Source organism: Catharus ustulatus, chromosome 22, assembly GCF_009819885.2.
Source record: "Catharus ustulatus isolate bCatUst1 chromosome 22, bCatUst1.pri.v2, whole genome shotgun sequence".
Taxonomy (NCBI): domain Eukaryota; kingdom Metazoa; phylum Chordata; class Aves; order Passeriformes; family Turdidae; genus Catharus; species Catharus ustulatus.
In genome coordinates this window covers 10,610,768-10,632,832 of record NC_046242.1, presented here as the reverse complement: position 1 = coordinate 10,632,832, position 22,065 = coordinate 10,610,768, and the positions used below count along the sequence as shown (strand labels likewise).

The 22,065-nt window shown below is 51.5% G+C and overlaps 2 protein-coding genes across 3 annotated transcripts in view; both read right to left on the bottom strand.

Moving 5' to 3' along the window:
* Nucleotides 1–47: 47 nt before the first annotated feature.
* Nucleotides 48–2,488, bottom strand: SUPT4H1 (SPT4 homolog, DSIF elongation factor subunit). The gene is made up of 5 exons (XM_033078436.2): nt 2,372–2,488; nt 1,737–1,843; nt 1,572–1,627; nt 1,344–1,397; nt 48–437 (listed from the first exon to the last, which is right to left on the bottom strand). The coding sequence occupies exons 1-5, from the start codon at nt 2,447–2,449 to the stop codon at nt 370–372; spliced, it is 363 nt and encodes a 120-aa protein (XP_032934327.1). The 5' UTR covers nt 2,450–2,488; the 3' UTR covers nt 48–369.
* Nucleotides 2,489–2,591: 103 nt separating this feature from the next.
* Nucleotides 2,592–22,065, bottom strand: part of RNF43 (ring finger protein 43) — a 57,867-nt gene continuing 38,393 nt past the window's right edge. The window contains exons 2-10 of one of the 2 annotated variants that reach the window (XR_004419954.2): nt 21,573–21,695; nt 17,227–17,301; nt 15,740–15,871; nt 15,122–15,223; nt 14,297–14,452; nt 13,715–13,817; nt 11,794–13,317; nt 5,411–5,713; nt 2,592–5,184 (exon numbers count right to left, since the gene is read on the bottom strand). Coding sequence is in view for 1 of the 2 variants with exons in the window: in XM_033078435.2 (XP_032934326.1) it covers nt 5,670–5,713; nt 11,794–13,317; nt 13,715–13,817; nt 14,297–14,452; nt 15,122–15,223; nt 15,740–15,871; nt 17,227–17,301; nt 21,573–21,695 (2,259 nt within the window). In the remaining variant the exon portion in view is untranslated. Of the gene's footprint in view, nt 5,714–11,793; nt 13,318–13,714; nt 13,818–14,296; nt 14,453–15,121; nt 15,224–15,739; nt 15,872–17,226; nt 17,302–21,572; nt 21,696–22,065 lie in introns of both variants that reach the window. The other variant, XM_033078435.2, reaches the window with a different exon arrangement.

The following is a 22,065-nucleotide window of genomic DNA, read 5'->3' as shown; positions in this document are numbered from 1 at the left end:
CCCTGCAGTGGTGAAACCAGTGACAGATCGACAGCTGCAGCCAGCCCTAACCAGGCAGTGAGTTTTATTGAACTATATGTACAGCTATTTCCCAAATTCCCCCTTTCCCATACCAATTGTAAAGGAGCTTGGGCATCGTGATTAAACACCCTTTCCCAGCTCCACTCACACCCTCCCCCTTGTCAAGGCTCAGATAAATGTCTGTGGTCTGTGGTGTGGCAGAGTCCGGAGGTACCGAGCGAGGGGAGCTGAGCCAGCACACTCCAAGTCCAGCCCCACTTCCCTACAGGATAAAGCTCAGAGGTTTTGGAGCAGTGCCCACTGCCTCTTCCACACAGCACTGGGATCGACAGGCAGCACAAAGATCCTTCAGGTTTTTATGGCTGTGTCTCGAGACTTGTAGGCCACGCCACGGCTCTTCAGCTCTCGGACAATCCCTGCAGCAAGGAGACAAACACATTTCAGTCTTCTCCTGGAATGAGAAACCCTGGAAACCTCTGGAGGTTCTGTCATGTAGAACTGGACAATCATCTTCCTTTCACAGAATCGTGGAATATCCTGAGTTGGAAGGGAGGGACATGCAAGGATCATGGGAGTCCAGGTCCTGGCTCCGCAAAGACACCCCAACAATCCCACCCTGTGCATCCCTGGGAGCATTGCATAAACACTCCTGGAGCTCTGCCATCCCCTGAGGGGTCTGTGCAGTGTCCAGACTGGGCTGTGTCAGAAGGCCTCAGTTTCCAGCCTCATGATGTTTCCAGCTCCTTCCTCAATGCACAGCTCAGTCAGAAATAAGGAACCTGGGATTCCAGACACAGGCATAGCTTCCACCCCAGGGGTTTGGGATTCACTCCTGTCTTTTGAGTCTGCTCTGGGGCTACATACTGGGCAGGAACTCAGCTGGACGGATGATGCCCTTTCTGCATTCCAGATAAAGGAAATCCTTTGTGCCCTCCACTCCATTTGTAAACACACAAATCCACTGTGGTATGAGCCTTTAATGCAGGAGGAGGGGTGGGCTCACTGGGATTGCCAGAAGAGCACCCCATCCTGCAAAACCCTTTTCTATGAACAAAACTCCATGTTTTCCTGGAAGTGAATGGTATGAGATGTGCTCATTTCCAGAATCACTCATTAATCCCAGTTTATCCCTCTGATATTCAGGCTTTAGTCAGCAATTTACAATATAAACTTCTGGCAGGCGCAGTGCTGAACCCTGAAACTCCTTCTCCAGTCCAGCACCTCCTTGCAGTCACGTTTGCTGATCCCATCACACTGGGCTGATCCCATCATCACATGCATGTTCCCTGTGCCAAAACCCTGACTCCATCACACAGGTATACCTTGGGGCAGGCGGCCAGTCACGGATACTGCATAGACCCCTGGCTTGAAGGTACCTGTGGGAAAGAAAACCCCGAGTTACCCTACATGAAGCAGCCAGGTGGGAATCCTCAACCTATGCAGATGTCCTCTCACTGGGGGCAGAACCCCTTCCACAGCCCAACCAGCAGCTCTCACTGCCCCTGAGAAGGGTTTGCAGAAAAGGGATCTCCAGCTTCCACATTACTCACTGATCCGCTGCCACTTGGAGACCCAGCTGTCCTCAGGGCTCATCATGGTGATGATCCTGCAGGAGGGATGGTAGTGAGGGGATGTCTCCTTGCTGCAAGACCCCCACAGTGCCACTCTGGTGTCCCCAGGCTCCCGGGGGACTGCAGCCTGGGGTCCCCACTCACCCATCGAAGGAGGAGCTGGTGCAGTCATAGACCATCTCGCGGTTGCCCTTCATCTGTAGGTATGTCTCACAGTTGTCACAGCCATCATACTCGAACTGGTCGATGGTCTAAGGGGATACGGGTGTCAGGGAGCAGGACCAGTCGGGAGCTGGATGGCCGCGGGGCCGGGAAAAGGGAGGGAACCCCGGGAAGGAAGGTTCGGGTTCAGGGCCGGGGCAAAACGGGAAGCGGCCAGAGGCTGCAGGAGGCAGGGAAGGGAGAGAGGCCCGGGCGGGGAAGGGCCGGGGCCGGAGCGCGGAGGCCGGGCCGGGGCAGGAGGGACCGACCAGGCGGGGGAAAGATCGGGAAGGTCCATACCGGGGAGGGGGACCTGGGCCGGGAAATGAGGGCCGAAGGGGAAAGGGACGGGAAGGGCAGAAAGGCTCGGGCTGGGCGAGAGGGAACAGAGCCGGCCCAGGGAAAGGCCGGGGCCGGAGCGGGAAGACCCGGCCTGAGGTGGAGGGGCCGGGACAGCCAGTGCCGGGGCCGGGGAGAAAGGCCCGGCACGGGCTGTAACGCTTAAGGTGGCCGGGGGAAGGCCCGCGGCCGGCGAGGAGCAATCCCTGTGCTGGCCCCTGGCCCCTTCCCGGTCCCACCTTCACGAGGGAGCAGAGCAGGCAGGCGCGCAGGTGCCGCAGGTCCTTGGGAACGGTCTCCAGCGAGATGGCAGCCATCACTGCCCCAGCCCCGCCCCGGTAGCGAGAACGAGAACGAGAACGAGAACGAGAACGAGAACGAGCCCGCCCCGCATCGGCCGGATCGGCCCCGGCAGTGGGAACGGGAACGGGAACGGGCCCGCCCCGGATCAGCCCCGGGCCCGAGCTCTGTCACGGCCGGGCCGGGCCGGGCGTCTCTCCCCGCGCGCTCCTCCACCAGCGCAGCCCAGCACAAAGAACAAATGCAGGCAGCAGACCGGTACATGGATAAATATATTAGTAAATAAATATATTTCTGAGCACATCAGCATAGTCACACATCTTTGTGTTTATCGGACATAAATACACAGTTTTGCATATATATAAAACGCATTCTTTTTTTCTGTGTGGTCTTGCTTTTTTTTTTTTTTCTTTTTTTTTTTTTCCTTTTTTTCCTGGGTCACAATTTATTCCCAAGCCCCAAGAGCCAGGACAAACTCAGAAAAAAAAATTAACGACACAAAAAGCGACAACAAAACCAACTGATATTCACATTTCTAAAGGATCTGAAGGATTTGTGCAGGAGGGGAGATATCCAGCCAGCCCGACCACATGCCCAGTTCAGGGGGTGGGAGCTCCTGGGAAGGGGGTCCCTGGGGAAGAGGTGGGCCTTCAGTTTGAACAGGGGGAGGTTGGGATGCTCTGGCTTCCTTCAGTTTTCGGCTGCAACTTCGGATGCAAAGAAGGAAAATGAGCTCTGTGTCACTGCAGGGATGCTGGAGAAACTCCATGGTAGAGCCCACAGCCACTGAGCACCCAAAAAGCATCACTCAGAAGCCAGAGGTAAAGAACTGTGAGGAACCATTCCCTATTTTCTCAGATACTGCTTCTTCCCTTCCAGGCAGCCAAGGTTAGTCATTCATCTACTATAGGGATCTTTCAAACCCAAGTTCCCAGAGAGTTCCTCCTTCTCCTCCACCTGAGCCCCCACAGAGACAGACCTGCACTCCAGCATTTTCTACGTGAACAGGAGCAGCAGCATAAGGTCAGGAAAGGGAGGCAGTTTGGAAGCAGGTGCTGCCCTGGCAGCCTGGTAATACTGCAATGAGGAGTGGAGACAGTGCACAAGTGCTGACCACTTTCCCAAAGAAGCTTATGGCTCACAAATTCAGGAATCTCTTTTGTTAGGGATAGGAGGAAAGAGAGGACTTTAGAGCTGCAGTTGTTCATTTGAGCAGTGAAATGCATCTGTGGAGGTTTTCTGCCATCCTGACTCCTAAAAAAAGCAGTGGGAGCATCCCAACTTCATGACCCTCCCTTCTGTTAAGCCTCTGAGCCCTCCAGTGTGGTAAAGGAGCTGGTTCAGACAAGCCACGGACCAGGAGCACAAGAAGCCGAATGGGTTGAATCCAGATCTAGTCCTGGATTTTTCCTCTAGTTTAAGACTGACTTCCCTGCACGGGAGAAAAACTTCTGAGCTTGTGTCTTCTGCTTGTGCTATATGACAAGCAAGAGCCTGGAAAAGTCTAAATGTAATTCTGCTGGGTCATTTGATGAAAGAAATTCAGCTCTTCCCTAGACTGAAAGGTCCCACAGGGGCCTGGTCACAGGAGACAAGGAATGAGCACTACAAGGGAATAATGTTGGGTTTAAAACAGTGCTATTGACTGATCACTTGACTGTCAGAGACTGATTAGCAGCTGTGTCAAAGATGCCTTTTTCAAGGATTAAGGGCAGCAAACCCCGTAAAAAGCTTTCCCACCAACAAAAGAAGGCAGAAGATCATCCTGAACTGGGACTGCATTACCGGAGTGCTCTCTTGAGAAGCGGCTGCTTCAAAGGAAGACACAGGAAACTTTATTGAGGAGATGGGAAAGTCTGTCCCTACATCAAATTTCAAATTGTCAGCAGTTATCTTCAGCTCCGGTTTTGTATCCTCACCAATGCTTCCTTGTGCTTGGAAGCATTTGTTGCCACAGAAATGTGCACTTCACATGTGAATCTGGCCGATTCTTTGGCCTGACTGATCATTTAGGGCAATGAACTTGAAAGGAATTCTCTGCTGTTTGAAAGCTGCATGGGTTCTACATGTTCTGAATTTGGCAGGTTGTATTTTGCTTGAATGTCTGCAAATTACGAGATGTAGGAAATAAGAACTAGTAACATTCAGAAACACCCAAAACATTCATAAATGGGGGGAAGGGGAACGTAATAAACCAGAGCCTGATGATTTCTCCCTGAATCATCAAAATGCTGAAAAAGACAGAAAAATCCTTTTGAAGGATTTCAGGGGTCTCAGTTAAGGCTGAAGTTAAGGCTGGATGATGGATAGGGCTCTGCTCTGCATTTATTAAGGAGGCTTTTGCTGTGAATTTTTGCTGTGTCTTGGGGCAATGAGAGGAAGGAGAGAAGCAGGAGCCACATGAACTCCAGGATTTTCGTTGACTCCTGTGATGGGGACATCTGGGATATATTTGAAATATGGTCTTAACAGGGCTGGCCATGACAGCTATTTGAGGGTAGGTAGAGGAGTTAGAGGGTGAGCGAGAGACTTGTTCACCCTCTCAGATGAGAGGGTAGATTCTTTGCAATGGAAAGAGTCTGACCCAGCTCCTTCCCAGAAATGCTGATGTCCCTGTGTCTTCCCCTCTCCTGCTGCTGGCAAACACAGCCAGTGGCCGAGATGGCGTCAGCTGGGGGACACTGAGGTGATCAAAAGTGGCGAGAGCTCTTGGTTTCCACTGAAGTCAGAAGCAGCACCTTGCAGGGCAGCCCTGTGAGCAGTGAGATGGAGAATAGCTTGTACCTGTGTCTGAAATAAGCATGGAAAAGTTAATTGAACAATCTGGCTTTTGACCTAAGTGAGGAAATGAAGTCAGGAGCTACCAGGCCACAGAAAGTAATTTCTGCAGCTTTTGGTCTCGAAGGCTTGTTTATTTTTGCAGTGTTTAGCAAAACCTTCTGTGGCATGAACATGCCAAAATAGCAGCTTGCACTCACTCGGTGAGCTCTCCCTGGGAGCCTTGCCTGGCTTGGAGCGATGCCACAGCATGATGAGGGGCTGCCTGTGCCTTCAGAGGAGCAGGGCTCTGCTGGTGTGACATCAAAGCTTGAGGATGCATCAGGAGACCACAAGTGGCCTGTTACTCTTGGCAGTCCATGTCTCAGCAGGGCAGGGCTGGGCAGGGCCAGGTGGGAGCAGCTCCATCAACATCTGTGTCCACTCCAGCTCCCAGTGAGCAAACAGGTCAGTGTTTTATTAAACTGAGTGTTCATGGACATCCTGGACCTCCTCTTCAGATCCTGCATTCAAAGAAAAGAAGAAAAATGTCAGCTACACCTGGCTGAACACTCCCAGGCTCTGCAGAGGCTGGGGCCTTGACCTGCAATCCAGAGAACAGATGCTACAGGAAAAAACACTAAGTTAAAGCTTAAAAAACCACTAAGCCACTGAGACAGGCTCCCTAAGGAATGGTCCCAGCCCTGAGGCTGCCAGAGCTCCAGGAGCGTTTGGACAACGCTCACAGGCACAGAGTGGGATTGCTGGGGTGTCCTGGGCAGGGCCAGGGACTGGATTGGATGATCCTTGTGGGTCCCTTCTAATGCAGGATATTCCATGATTCTAGGAAGTTTCTCCAAGTTTTTTAGAGGGAATTTTCTGGCCACCTCCCAGCCCAGTTTATTCACCTCCAAGGTGAATAAAGTCTTATAAGACATCAAGCTACTCTTTATATATTTCAGAAGAGGCAGGCTAAGGGCACCCCAGGATTCACACCACTAGCAGGTCTTTGCTTTTGAGGCTTGTTGATGTTTGCTCTTTGTGAATATCTGTGCAGCTGATTTAAAAATTATTAGGAACAGAAAATAATACCGACTCATATCTCACCGAGCCAGGGGGCAACAGAAACTCCAGGCAATAAGAGCAGAGAGCAATGATGCAAGATAGGAATGACACATGTTCCACAGTGTTCAAGAGGTTGCACAAATTGCTTCTGAGCCCAGCTCAGGCCTGGGCTCTTCCCCAGCCCCTTTTGCCTGGAGAATTATTGACAGGCAGGTGCTGAGCAGTTTCCTTGGAACCATCCGACAAAAGGGCTGCCTAAAAAGGTGCACCCGAGTCACTGCTCCAGACAGCTTCTTTCTCTCTAAGTCACTGCCTGTTGTCACACACACCACAGTCTCTTCCCAGATGTCTCTCATGCCTGCCCAGAATTCTTATACAAGGTCAGCATAGCCTAGCAAAGGCATAAAGGCATTATTTTTCCTATTTCCCTTTTCCTGAATGTTTCTGAGATCAAAGAGAAGAAATGCCCTCTTAGAGATTCATCAAGGGCAATTTGAAACAACTTTTCAGAAGTCACAACAAATTCTTGTTGGTTTTATATCACCAGCTGTAGGAGCAGAGCCTTGAAAATGAAATATGCGGGAAGAAAACCAACAAATGAGATTCTGCTTGGAAAAGCATAGCTAATCGATGTGGGAAAATGAATGCACATGGTGTTATACATGTACACATGTGCAAGCATGGCCATAGTACCTGAAGACAGAATTTAAGCATATCTTGCATCTGTGACTTGAGTCACAAGTACGTGGAATAAACCATTTCTAACTGCTTCCCTTGTCACCAGCTTATGTGCAACCCAAAAAGACTGTCCAGCTTCAAGCCCTCTGCGTTCACATGCCTTCAGTCTCAAATAGCATTACTAGAATATTTTCTGAAAGCTGTGCCTGCATAACTGTCCCCTGCTTGTGCTAAGAAAAGATCATGAACTGGGAGAGGTGGGAGGACTGGACTGGCCATGGCAGGGCAACGACCTGGAGCACACCTTGATGACACCACAGAATTCATGTTCTTTGAGTATTAGGCTTTAAGGGTGGCTTTTTCCTGCCCTCTAATCCCTTTCCCCCTCCCTAGTAAAGATCAAAGATGTGGCATGAAAGGAACTCAGGATGAGCAGAAGGGATGAGAGGGGGAGGATGGTGAGAGCACTGCAGGAGGTGAGATTTCCCAGGGAGAGAAATCAAGAGACTTCATCAGCCTGTGTTGGAGCAATGTGGCTGTTCTGGGGTGCTTTCTGGGTGTGTCAGGGTGGCTCAGGAAGCCATCCAGCTGGAATTCACTGCCTGTTGTCTGTATTCCCTAAAGAGGATGCATCAGCCTTGCTCCACGATTGATTCTCCAAGGACACAATTCCCAGCTGTGGTCTCTCCCAGGCAACAGAAGAGTCAGGGATGCACCTTTATGCAAAGCATGCCAAGAATGGCTGATGGAGATGCTCAAGGAAGAGGCAAAAACTCCAAGATCATGCAAGGCTCTTTGGGATCATCCACAGCGTTATTCCCTGTGATGCCCTGTTATTCCCTGTGATTCCCTGGCACTGCCTGCACAAGTGGAATTTGTCCAGGGGCTGTGGACCAAGATTGAGCGTCACCTGGCAGCTGGGTGAGGTAAGCACACACCTGGAGGGTGCTGCATCCCACAGGAACACCAGTAGCTTCTGGAAGCCCTGGTTTAGGAACTTCCTGAGCCAGAGGGTGGATTTGCATCTCTTCATTTGGTACCTCTTGATCTGGGCTCTCAAAACCATTTTACTTCTGGCATCTACATCCCCTGGGGCAACCAGCACCAGTTTCACGACACACCATGTGTTGCCTTTTGGGTGTTTTAAAGCTTCTGGTTCCCGTTTGATGACATCAATTACTTTGTTCTAAGCACTCTCTTATCTGCCTTCTCCTCTGCTCTCCTAGTTTCATATCCTCTCTTTCATATCCTCTGCCAATCACTTTTTTTCCCACATGAAAGTCTTACTATTCTTTCTATTTTCTCAGAAAAATCCATCACTGGGATTGTACCAGATACCTTTCCGCCCTTCTTCCAAGCCTGATTTCCCTTTCTTTTTCCACCCTTTTTGGTGATCAGGAGCTGTGAGATCACCACAGGCTTACACAGCTGCATAAAGGCACCTTCTGCTTGCCCCACATAGTTCCCAGCCAGCTAATGATAATGATGATGATAATAATAACAACAATAATGATAACCATAAATGATGATGATAATAATAACAATAATAATAACCATAATGTTATGATTTTTACTTAAAAGTGGCCCTGCTTGCGTGGCATTTTGTGCTACATACAGGGGATTTCATCCACCACTCTCTCACCCCACAGTTCAGCAGCAGAAGATCCTCCTGTAACACTGTATCCAGTTTTAATGCTAACATCCTGATGGATTTTACACGTTATACACTTTGCTATCTCCTCTCTTTGCCCAGGATATTTATGAGCTTGCTGGAAGGTTCAGACAGTTGGAGAACTCCACTTTTCTCCTTCTCTAAGTAATTCCCCTCCCTTAAGACTGATCTGCACTCTTGTCTCCTTTTTCAGTGAGTTATTTACCTGTGGGAGCACCTTCCCTTTTATCCTTTCAGAGCTTCCTTCCCCTAAAAGATCTGCCAGGTGTTATCTCTCCCTACAAAAACTGGCTTGCCTCCTCCCCTGGTTTTCACATTCAGCCATGTACCTACAAGTCAGACCCTGTATTTGAATTTTTAGCAATTTGCTTGGCTGGAAAGTCGGGCTCATCGTTCTGTGGCTTCAGCTATTTCCAGCTGATATTGCTCTCAGCTCTTCCTCCTGGCTCTGGGCATGGGTAAGAGATTACAGTCCACATTCAGGATTTATCAGCTGTGTGCTTGAGTCCTGCAGAATGCCCAGTGGGTAATCTGTACCCCTGGCAATTTGTTACTCTCCACTGCATTTCAGATGTGCTCAAACTGGTGATTTGCTTCTTGAGGGATCCTGCCCTCCTGCCCTGAATGGAACTGTGCCAGGTGAGAACCTCCCCGAGCACTCCCCTGGGGATCACTAATGCAAAAAAGGCAGTTTGCTCTTCTGCTCTGCACTTACAGCCCCTGAACATCCCTCAGACCCGTGTTACTCCCTGGATCTGAATAATCCCAGGCAGCCTTCTCCCTTCTGATGGAGCTGAAAATGTTTGCATTAGTAGTCTATTTTATACAAGCTGTTCACAGAAATATTCCCTAGCCTGTCTCTCCATGGCTCTGCACTTGGCATCCAGCTCTGTTCTGACTTCCTTCCCCAGCCACACCTTGGATTTGGAAGAGCAGTTTCCAAGTGCCCTCCCTGCCCTGCTGCTTGACCTTGAGCCATTTTCTGGAGCTGTAAATGATCCCTGTGCCCAAAAGCATCTTTTGACTGCTTATTTTATAAATATTCTCATAAGACTCTCTTGTCTATGTAGGCTCCTCTTTGCAGCCTGTGCTGATGCAGTGTTATAACCCTAATGCCACCCGCCTTCTACTTGAGGGCAGTTGGGGATTTTTGTGTTACTTGTCACTGGGCTTCACACTCTCCTTGGTGCAGTGTCTTTCCCATGCCACCAGAAGAGACACATGCTTCTCCTCTCTGTAATTTCACCTAGGAATTATAGGGTCCCACTGTAATTGCTTTCTTTTAAACTAGATTTCTGAAAAGTTTGTCAAAACTTTAATTTAAATCTGGGCTTTCTAATTCATCCACTTATATTTTTAGCCTTATACCATTTATCTGGAGGCAGAGAGATGCATTTTTCCTTGGTTTCCTTGTCTGTGTTTTGTGTCCTGCTTGCATAGGACTGTCTTTTGAGATTGTTCTTTGCTCTTTTTTACTTCTTCTCTATTGATTTATGCCTTTCCCAAGATAAAGAACCAATGTGATTATAACTCAGAGGCTGTGTTATGTCAACCAATGTTTTCAGCTTGGTGGCTTTTCTGCATAAGTCCTGCACAAGCTCTGTGCTCTGCTCTTAATAAAGTTAAATCCTGAATCTGTGTAGTCTTTCAATCTTGCAAGGGAATTCTGACTCTCTGGCTGGCCCTCAGAGCATCTACAGAAGATACTGCAGTAAACAGATTCACAGCACTTTCAGATACACTGGTCCTTCTACCTTCTGGAATGGTGAGGGAACAGGGAATGAAGGCTTGGTGTGCTTGGCAAAGCAGCTGGCACTGGCTCTGGGTGGGGGTCAGAGGGTCATCAGGAGGTGGGCACAGACTGAGGCCACTGGGACACAGAAGAATCCCAGCATGGACCTTGCAATGCCTAGCACCCTGTGTTAGGTGCACAGACTCCTGCTCTTGGAGCCCTCCCAGGTTTATTTGGGAGCTCATGCAAGCCCTGAGCAGCCTGTCCTGAGCCAGGAGGGCTCTCTCCAAGTGGGGTACCCTGGAGGGCATCGGCACTCAGAGCTCCCTGCAACCAGAAACATCTCTGACCTGATGCATCCTTATCTCTCTGAATACCAGCATCCCTCCAGGCCTTGGAAGAACTTCCCTATCACCGATCTGCAGTATCAGGCACTTCTGCACCTTGGAAAAGTATCTGTTCCTGGGAGTCTGGGAGGCCAGAAGGCTGCAGGACTGTGCCCATCCAGCCTCCCTGGCCCCACTGCCTCCATGGCACCGGGAGCCTGGGTGTGGGGTGGGGCTGGATAGACAAGCACTGGGAGGAAGTTATTATCTCTGCGGCACAATGGGCACAGTGAGTCATGAGTTTAAGGCCAGTGTTTTAACACAAATTAGACAGCCAGATTTGTGTTTGGTACCTAAATCAAAAGGATTTGCCCGAGGACCTACAATGAGTCAGTGGCAGGGCAAGGAAGGGAGCCAGGCTCTGCTCCCAGCCAGCACCTGCCCCTGCTGACTTGCAGGTTGCTGCCTTCAGAGGACCTGAGAGAGCAAGACCTGGGAGCTAAACTCGGGTTCTTTCAAAGACACTCGTCTCAAAGGTATTTTCCTTCTGTTTGTGAGAGATGTGCAGCTAGGCAGAGGGCCAAACTTTAATTACACCTGATTTCCAAAAGACACTAAAAAGCAACTCCCACACAACAGAGGCAGGTGAAAAATGAGGGATGTGCAAATCCAGCAACTCAATTAGTCTGTTCTACTACCCCAGGCCACACACACTTCCTTTCTCACTGATTCCAGTTAGCTGGGCTTGGCTAAAACAAGTGTAGCCCAAAAAGCCTTAATGATATTCTGCCAGAAAGACACCCAGACTGGGGCAAGGACACTGAAAAATGTGGTCCTGCCCCTTCCTTTGTGAGATATTCCAGCTGCTAGAGATGTTTAATTAAAATTAGCCACCTTATTTCTCAGCTACAGTATTTCAGGGTTTGGTGCACTCTTTAACACACTTGCTCACCATTCAAGTTATCACCCTCACAGGTGAGCTCTGGAATGCTTCTGCAGTCAAGTGCTCCTGTAGGAAAACTCATCAGGAAGGTACCAGGTGTCCTGGCAGCTGAAGTTCCTTCAGCAAACTGCATCCCCCCCTCCTTCGTTCACCTGCTTGCTGCCAGGAGAGGTGAAGGCCAGACTTACCCTGACCACCCTGCTGAGACGGGCAGTGAAGGCGGACACTCAGACTGTGTCTGGGGGTGCCTGTCCCCAAGAAATCTGCAGGAACTGAACAGTTTCTCTCCCGTCCTAACAGCCCCTCCTCCTGCTTCCTCAGCTCGGAGCTGGACTGTGGCACTAAACACTTCCAGAGCAGCTGGGAGCCGCTGGGCAGGGGAGCGCTTGGGATCAGGGGCTGGGCTTCGGGAGAGCAGCGGTAGCCAGCAGGATGACCAGGAGGAAGGTGAGTGTTGCAGGCTCTGGGCTCGGCTGAGTCCTTGGCCAGGAGAGCAGGGTCAGGCTCCAGGGGACACTTTCTTTTCCTTCGGTGATGCCTGCTCTGTAAGCTGTGTCTGGAGGGCAGCGGGACAGGGGGCGTGCCAGCTGCTCCCAATTGTCTGTTGGCATCTACACTGAAGTCCAACCTGTCTGGAGAAGTGGAGGGGGCATGAGGGGGCTCCTGGCCTTCCTGGGGACAGGCTGGCTGTCCTGCTGGAGCTGCCTCCTGCAACACTCCACTGCTTTCCAGAGACTGCTGAGAGTGATGGCTTTTCTCAGTCCTCTTTTGTGTCCGAGCACTGTGGAAGGCAACCTTGGCTCCAGAGTAGCGGGATTTGCGTGGCCCCGGCCCCTGGCTGACCCGCCCAGGAGGACACTCTGAATCCCGCCTGTAGTGGTGGTGCTGGTGGTGGTGGTAGTGGACGTGGCTGAGTACCTGGGGCTTGGCTGGAGCAGTCGCCCCTGGCACCATCAAGTCCAAAGACCGGGGCCGCCTCTCCCTGGGTGGCCGCAGCTGCTCCTGGCCATGGTCCGTGGCGGGGCCCTCGGAGCTGCAGTACACGAAGGGATCGTAATCACTGCTGAGGGAGCTGCGAAAGGTGGAGCAGCTGCCGTGGATACCCTGCAGGCTGACGTCCGTGCAGTTCAACATGGAGTCACTGGAGGAGCCATGGCAGGGCCCCGAGCTGGAGTCGCTGCCTGGCCCATCAGCCAGGTACCCGCTGTGCTCCGTGAGATAGCTCTCCCCAGAGCCACTGCTGTTGTGCTGGTGCCCGTGGCCAAGTCCCCGGCGCAGGGCGGGCACACGGTTCTGCTTCTGTGCCAGGGCTACCTTGGGCGCCAGACAGGGGGGCTGAGGCTGAAGGGAACACGTCCTGTGGGGTGCCAGTGCCTGTCCGCATGCAGGGGGGTTGGGGTGCTGCTGCCCCAGCAAGCCCGGGGCCAGTGGGGCCATGTGGCTGCAGGCCAGCAGGGAGGTGGCTGGTCTGTAGGGCATGTAGTGGATGGTGCCAAAATCCAGCTGGGAGAGCTCTGGAGAGTGGAAGAAGGGGTTGCCGTGGGCTGGCTCTGGGGGAAAGCTCCTGAGGTTCCTCTGAGGATACGAGTGTGGGAGGTGGTAAAGGGCATGTCCTGGATGCTGGCGGAAAAGGTGGAGTCGCCGCCCAGGCTCCATGTCCTGAGGGACCAGCCTGGAGCTGGCAGCCATGGCCTGGTCCCCTGAGTCTCTGGCTGTGGAGAAAGAAAGGAGTATCCAGCACAGGTCCCGCAGCCCAGCTGCAGCAACCCCTGGCAGTGATGTTCCACATCCCACCCGTACTCTGCAACTCCTTGCTGCTGCCACCAAACCACCCTGAAGGTCCTGCACCTTCAGCACTCTCCTTGCTGTTGCAACTCCCAGATCCCACCTTCCCTTCCCCACAGGTCCCAGGACTGGAATCCCTCCTCTTGGGGCAGGTCCCAGCCCAAGCCCAGCACCTTGCTGTTCCCTGGTTCACAGGCTCTCCATGCACACAGTCCTCTGTGTACAGAGACATGAGGACCTGCTGATACATCTCCCAAGAGTAACTGGAGCTCCTTGGCACAATCCTGCACACAACCATGTCCCCATGTCGTGTCTGAGCCCTACCAAGAATATTGAACATGCAGAGTGGACACGTGTGGTGTTGGTGCAGCCAAGGGTCAACACACTCCCGATGGAACTCGTGGGAGCACGAGATGATCCGCAGTTCCTAGAAAGAGGCGGAGAGGAGGAAGATGAGCAAGGAGAACCATGTTCCAAGACCTGGATGATGGAAGTGAGCCTTGAAGGACGGACAGATGTCTAACAGTGCATCTGCAGCCCAGATGTGCATGGAGGAGGCTGTGGAGCACCTCCAATTCTGCTCTGTGAACACACAGAGAGGTGCAAGCCCTCAGGAATAGGAAGATTTCAGGCTGGGTGCTCTGGAGCAGCAAACTCAATTGTACTCTATTTCAACATGGGCATTTTACCCCACAGCCACAGCCAGAGACCTGCCTGGAGACATGACTTCAGCAGAGGCTTTATGGCCCAGAGGCAGGCACACCTCCACGGATGCAGTCCCCGTCCAGCACGAAGGAGTTCAGAAGGAAGCATCTCACAGGCCTTCTGCCATGCTCAGCCCCCACTGCTGACCCCTCCACTTGGGAAGCCAGAGCCATGAGTGCTGCAGCCCAGCCCAAACTCTACCTGGCCCTCGCTGAACTCCTCGAGGCAGATGGCACAGACCGGGGCGGAGCTGCAGCTGCTGGCGGAGTCCCAGCGTGGGGCTGGCCGTGCCCGGGGCTGGTAGCGGCGTGTAGCCAGTTGCCTGATGGCCTGCAGGGTCTGCTGCTGCACCGAGTCCTGTGGAGACAGATGGGCCTTGAGGAGAGGTTCAGCCTTACCCTGCCCTCCCATATTCAAAATGGGATTATCAGAAATTTGGGGACGATACTCATCTGCAGAGGTGACTTTCTGTCTAAGCTGACTCAGACAGAGTAGGCTTTGTCACCACCAGGAGACATCTGGCCCTAGACATTCAAATCACTCAGCAGTGCTGAATTTTTGGTCCCCAAAGGACTGTCTCTCTATAGGACAAATGGGATATTGTCAAATATGGAAATACATCTGACTGTGGGAAGATCATTATTTCATTTGTTAATTTCTATTAAGAATACTAACTCATACAATCATAGAATCTTGGAATGGTTTTGGATTAAAGCTCATCTTATTCCACTCCCCTGCCATGGGCAGGGATATCTTCCACTATCCCAGGTTGCTCCAAGCCCCATCCAACCTGGCCTTGGGCACTTCCAGGGATCCAGGGGCAGCCACAGCTTCTCAGGCATGCTGTGCCACCATCCTCACAGGGAAGAAACTTCTTCCCACATCTAATCTAAGTCTCTCCTCTTAGTTAAAAACTGTTCTCCCTGTCCTATCCCTATTTGCCCATTTCCCCTCCCAAAAGGTGTCTGTTCCTGTTTTTCCTGTATTCCTGTTTGCTCAGACGTGTCTACTCCACGAGATCCCTACCTGAGTCCTGTTCAGCTGGCACTTTGTGCGGACAACAAAAATTAAAATGATGACGACCACGGTGCTGACCACTGTAAGAAGAATCCACACGTCGTAGTCTGGCTGTTGGATAAAACAGGACAGAAATTACTCTTGTGTGGAAATTACTCTTGGTGGGAGTTAGAGGCATGGGGAATCTCCATCTCTTCTGGACCATCAGCCTTGGGAAATATCATCCTTGGCCAAGCGCCTCCTCTTTGCTCTTTACAGGTAAGAGAAAAAACAGTCCAGTCTTTTCTGCACATCCATACAAAAATGGAGTATCTCTGTCTTGCAGCATCTCAGCTCTCTTGAGAGCTTGGTCTAAGGTAGCACAAGATGAGAAAATCAAGGTTTGGTCTTACTTGAAGAGACGGAGAATCTCCTTGCCTCACTCATGATGTTAAAGCAAAAGAAACTAAGTAAGCTGAAAGTGCTTTCGAGCCTTTACTTGCAGCAGATCTGAATGCTACAGACAACTGCCAACTCTGTAATGGTGATCTCCCTCCACCCCTGAGGAGGAAAGCTCAGCCTCTATGGGAAAGTCTAGCAGGCTGGGAAGGAGGATTGAGGAGGCAGTGAGAATCATGTGTCTCTTACCCAAGCTGGTGGCTCCTTGACCTCTATCTTCACATGGGCCTCTCTGTTCTTGTTCACGACACCCATGAGGAGCTCAGCATCATGGCCTCTGATCAGGACCACGGGCTGGCTCAGGCCTCTGGGCTTCCTCAGCTGCAAAGAAATAAATGCAGTGAGGGCTGATCCAGAACAGCCTGGAACAAAGACGATCGCAGCCCCCCATGCACATCTGTTCCTCATGATGCTTCTTGCAACACTACAGAGACTGACTGCTCCCCCAAGTTTATACTATGATGAATCAGATGGAAGCTTCTCTTTTACCGATTTTCCAGCATGTACTTCATTTTCCCTGCTGGTGACTCCTCATGCATGGCCGGTCACTGCTTGGTGTCTCTTGAGCTGCTTTCAAGCCCCTGTGTAAAAACTCTTGGTTCCTCCTCTTCCCTATGGAAGAGCCAACAGCACTGCCAAGTGCTGCCTTCACCACAGAAATGCTTCCTCTGCACTGGACCCATCCAGTTCCCCTCCTCCCTAAGGACATTCTGCTGTCACACCTGCAGTTTTCCACTGTGGTCCAGGCAGCCTAGCACAGGCTGGCTCAGCAAGTGTCCTAGCCTGCTCTCCTCCAGACTGACCTGGATCAAGGTGGCCATTAGATCCAGTAACCCCTTCTCATACCCTGGAAGGATACCTGGGGGAAACCAAAGGTCAGTGGACAGGAATGGAGATGTGAATGGAGGTGCAGATGGTCAGGGAGACCATGGAGGCAAGGTTGAAGGCTCTGAATTGTTGATAGGATTTGATACTCTTGGCTTTGGTGTACCAAATGGGAAAGCTGGAAAAGTGGGAGCCAAGGCTCAGGGTAGGGATCAGAGACTGGGTTCTGAGCAGCCTCAGCATCACCTCATGGACCTGCATTTGCTGCTGTGTTTCTCTGGCACCAGAAATTAAGTTGTAAGTGCATGAAAGAGCCATGAGGGTTGTATCCAATAAGGAGTCAGCCTAGAGTTTGGAGGAGGTCAGGCACCAGCTCCCCTGTCTGTTCCCTACTTACAGCTGGATGTTTTTCATATCCCTGGATTATCTGGATGGGGAAGTGATTCTCTTCCAGAGATCACAACAGTGCTGGGGAAAGGGACTTTGGAGGTGTCTAAACCAAGGTTAAACCTGTACCAACAGTAAAGCAGGGTGCTGTGACTTTGGCTTGAAAACTTGGGAAATCACCCTTCCTGAGGTAAACTGGCCTGTCTGGACTAGATGGGATGGGGAAATTTACGACTTCCCAAGAGAAAGCATCCAGCTCCTAGCAGAGAAGTTTGATTGACCAGACAATATCTTTTAAGAGCATGGATGTGCCATGGAGACTATGTGGGGTAAGAGCCAACACCTAAAACCAGCAGCATCCTCCTGGGACCTCCCACTGGTGGCTGGGGGGTCCTGCCCTGAGCACATTTGGGGATGGGACAGGAGCACTATGTTTTAGCTGAGGGGATCACTGGGGTCTGTACCTGATCAGCAGCACTTTCATCATCGGTGATGTCAAAAAGGATCGCACGGGCTCCACGCTCCCCTGCCAGCTTTGCCTGTCCAAAACAACAGAAGCTTCAGTGGACATTTTGTACTGTAACCTGTGTCCACACCTGCCATTGGATCTGTGTCTGCCTCCTGGGCTCTTGCCAGGAGAAAGAAGCACCTGCTTGGACTGAAGAAACCATTCCCACCTTGGTTCCTGAGCTTGCGTTGGGCTGCAGTGCCTGCTCTTGCCAGAGCCCTGTGGCTCACGGGTGGTTTCCTCCCGAAGTTGTGGAGGTGAACTAGTTGATGGCTTTGCAGTCACAGCAACACACAAACCTAACCATTCCCCAGCCCAGGGGGAGCTCCAGGTTATGCCAGGTGTGCCAGGTGCTCCTTTGTTTCAGAGCTGGATTTGCTGGGGAGGGTCTTGAAGCCCTGTTAGCCCTGCTGACCTCCACCAACAGCAGAAACTCCCACAGGCCCCCTGTCATCTGGCAGCACCAGGGCTGTCAGAGGGCCTTACTCCCACTCACGCTGCTCTCCCTGGTTCCCCCTGCTCATCAGGGAGAAGCTCAGGTGGAGCCAGGGCTGCAGGTCTGCTCTAGGATTAGCAGTTTGATGACTTTCCCAGCATGGAGGACCAGCTCAGAGACCCACCTAACCAAGCACACATTCCACCCTGGTGAGGTAACCAGCCAGCACCTCAGGGTCACCCCCGCCTCCTCTCAGGCAGCCCCTGGGAGCCCTCCAGGCAGGCAGAGGCAGCCCTGGGCGATGGAACATGAGCAGAAGGCTGGGCTGGGCTGGGAGCAAACAGGAGCAGCATTGCCAAAGCCCAACTGGGGGCCACGGGGCACTGCCCCGCTCCAACTGCGCTGTCAGGGCAGGGAACTGGCCAGGCCAAGGGATGTGGCATTCCCAGCTCCAGCCCTGCTCCTGCGTCACCTCAGTGAGGGTGTGCGTACAGGGATGGTAGTGGAGTTGCAGATGGTCGGGAACAGGCAGAGGTGGAGGCTCTGAGCTGCTGATGGGATTTGACACTCATAGGGAAACTGGAAAAGTGGGATCAAGGCTCGGGACAGAGACTGGGATCCTGCCTGGGATCGATGGAACCTCAGTCTTTGCCAGCACTTCCAGGGGAAGAGGACTTTTCAGGGAGTGAATTCCATCTGACAGTCAGACTTTGATGAACAACAAACATCTCTACAAAGATTTCAGCCTGCTAAAGACACTGACTATAGGGCAATGAACAACTGAGATGGAACAAATGACTTTTCCCAACACCTTTCTAACTCCTGTTGCAAAGGACACAACTTCTGGTGATGGGAGATAGAGCCTAGGGCCCAGGGAAGGGCTGGAGCTGTGTCAGGGAGGCTCAGGCTGGAGATCAGGAAAGATTCTTCCCTCAGAGGGTGTTGGGCACTGCCCAGGCTCCCCAGGGAATGGACACAGCCCCGAGGCTGCAAGGGCTCCAGGAGCTGCCAGGGATGCCCAGGGTGGGATTGTTGGGGTGTCTGGGCAGGGACAGGGGCTGGATTGATGATCCTTGGGGTTCCTTGCCAACTCAAGTTATTCCGTAATTCTGTTCAAGACTTTCACTACCTCCTTGATACAGTAATTTTCTCAGTGTTTGCTGTGCCCTACCTCTTCAGCCACATGGCACAACCAAGCTCCCTCTTTGAGGACTGAAACACTTCTGGTGCAAATAGGTATATACAGGATAATTTTGGAGATCTCAGTAGTCTGTCAACCAGACTTGCAATCACTGGTTCAATCAGAATTTTTTTTTTGGTAAAAATAATTTACAAATTAGGATCAGAAAGAAAAATAAATGACTTTGAATTGATTACAGAGGTCCTTCCCATGCCTTCCTCTCCTCTAATGCTTTCTCTGCTGGTTTTAGCTTTGGATGCTGAAGCAGTGATAGAATTTAGGAAGCAGGGAAGTGCCTAGGTGGCCAGTGGAGTTCTCATGCTGAGCTGGCCAGGGCTGTCTGTGTGCAGGGCTTGGCTGGGTGACAGCTGAAGCAGAGGTTGTGATAACACTCTGCACATGGCTATTTTTATCATCATTGATACAGCCTTGCAATTCCACATGCAAAGCTCTGCCCCAAGAGGTACTTGCCAGCAAAACAAGGTTCCTGCTCCAGCCAGCACCAGCCACATTCCACACCTATACCCCTGCTCCAGAGGAGGAGAGTGGTACTGGGATTTTGAGGAAGAGACTTCTAAGCTGCCCATGTATTTTTTGAGGTCCCTTCCAGTCCCAACCATTTTGTGATTCTCTGATCCGTACGATGTTGGAGGGAGGGAGCTCGGCAGAGGCTTCAGGAGGCTGAAGAAACAGACAGGTAGGAATTGCAGGGGATGGAAGATCCAAGATATAAGGCAGGGCCCAGGGATGTGGCCAGCTTAAGGAACATCTGCTCTATTTCATGGCTAGTCTACTCCTATTTATGAGAGAAGAACTATGAGACTCCCTTGGTGAGATTTTAGAGCAGGAACACCTGCAGGATGGCAACTGCTGTCACGTACAGCTGGATGTCAAAATCCAGAGTTGGATCTGGCTCTGGTAATAGAGTAGAAATGACTGATGGCCAGTGAACTCAGTCTACCAGGTGAACTGAGGGTTTGTTTGTTTTGGGGGGTTTAGAGATCCTGGAGAAGGGATCAAGGTGGATGAGCAAAGTGCAGCAATGTCTTGTCCCCCTGTGCCAACCTTCCTCAGCTGATTCTTGAACTCGGTAACACACTGGTACTTCCAGTGCTATGATCAGAGTCTCAAAGATGAAGGACAAAACTAGTAAAATAGTTAAGACTCCCAGAATCCCAAAATGGTTTGGGCTGGAAGGGACCTATTATGGCCAGGGACACCTTCCACTAGACCAGATTGCTCCAAGCCCCATCCAACATGGCCAAAGTTTTGAAGCCTTTTAAGGTTCTGAAATGGAAGGTGGGCCTTTGCAGCTGTTTTGTCCTGATCATGATCCTCCACAGCAGCTGCACTGACCAAATATTCTGGGGCATCCTGGCACCACTGTCATGTGATGGTCACATCTGGATGGACATGGAAGAGCTGGAGGCACCTACCCAGCCCTTTTCCTTGTGTCTGTCACAAGCTGCCCAGGTGGGCCCAGGCCATTTTCCAGGTGTGGGGGAACTGACAGCAGGTTGACAATTCCATCACACTAGTTCATGTCAACAGCTGGCACCAGCTCCAGAGAAGCAGCATCCCAGGGCTGGGCAAACCAGAAAGGGATAGGTACTGCTGCCTGGCTGCCCATGTAGACAGGGGGAACCAGCCCTGAGAAGGCAAATCCACCATGGCATCACATCCCTTTCCTTGCTTTTGATGCATGGCCTCCGAGAAAAAACCCTGCTGTGCAGGAGCAAAAACTGGGTCCAAGTTTTGCCTGCCTTCTTCAGCTGAGCTGCAGGAACAGGAAAAGGACCCTGTTCCCATCCCCACCACCAGCAGGAAGAAGGCAACAGGATATCATCACCCGAAGGCAATCCAGGTAAAGCCAAGAATAGTTGATCAAGGAGGTTTTCATGCTTCTGCAACACTTGTACAAGGATGAAAATAGCCCAACATTTGGTAGAGAGAAAGTCAAAAGAAAAAGTCAATGTCGTCCTTATCCATGCAACTTAATCAGAGTCACAAAGATTTTAAGGCTTAAAATGACCCTTGTTCCTACCTGACTTCCTTATTACCAGAGAATTGGACCAGTGAACTCAGCTTTTGGCACAGGAACTGCTGTTTCATTGAGGTGCCTGGTCCAAAGACCTCTGAGATCTCCCAGGGCCTGAACTGGTCATGATCCACCACTGGTTCAGCTGGTCTGCATTCATCTCAGCACTGACTCTTTTCATGCCTCATCCAGTGAAGTATTACAGCATTATTTTTGGAAACAGAGCCACAGAAGATGTTTTCTGTGTCCATGTTTTCCACAGGCCAGAGAACACAGAGAAAGACAAATCTCCTCACAGAGCAGGGAGCAACATGAAGCTGTAAAACAGGAGGCAGCGAAGAGTGTGGCATGTTGGGTAAGGTCTGAGAATCCCAGAGCTGCCAGGCTAGGGGGAACTCCACACCTTTTACAAAGTCAGGCAGTCCAAAAGGTCAGGGGATGGGTGTTTGGGATGACTGGCACAGCATCTCACCCAAAGGATCTCGTCTGTCAAAGGGTCCTTTTGCCTTGTACCCTGCTCTGTCCTCATCCTTTTCTCTACTTCCCAGCAGCTCTTTCCTACTTTGCTGCCTCCTCCTCCCCTTTCCTTTGCTGCACCACAGGTTTCACTTCCTAGATTGATGCCATTTGAGGCATTTTTGCACTTACCTTGTTGGCCAAAGACAGGCAGGGATTGGGATCCCGATCCGGCTGCTCCAGCTTGACAATGGTGATGAATCCTGATTCTGTGTGTTCATCCTCGCTGGTGTTGCACAGGGATAGTGGGTGAGACTGCAGGACAAAAGCAAAGGGAAATTCAGATCCTGGGGCTCAGCACTGCAAAGGGGGCTCAAGCCCACCCTGCAAACCCTCTGGACCCGCCCAGAGGTGTAGGACCCTCTGCTGCTGGGTGTCACCATAACACTGATCCCACGGCCCTGCCCGAGCCAGGGAGGCTTTGAATGACACAAAAGAACAGTCACCGCCCCAGCTGGGTGTCATCCCAGCCATTCCAGCCACCACAGTCCCCCCGGAGCCTGGCCAGACTCTGTGGAGTCACACAGTTCTACGGCTGCGCCCCACTTGACGCCCCTGTCACTGGGCTTCTCAGGAAGGTGGCTGGCAGACATTCCCCTCAATCCCACAGTTATACCCACTAGAA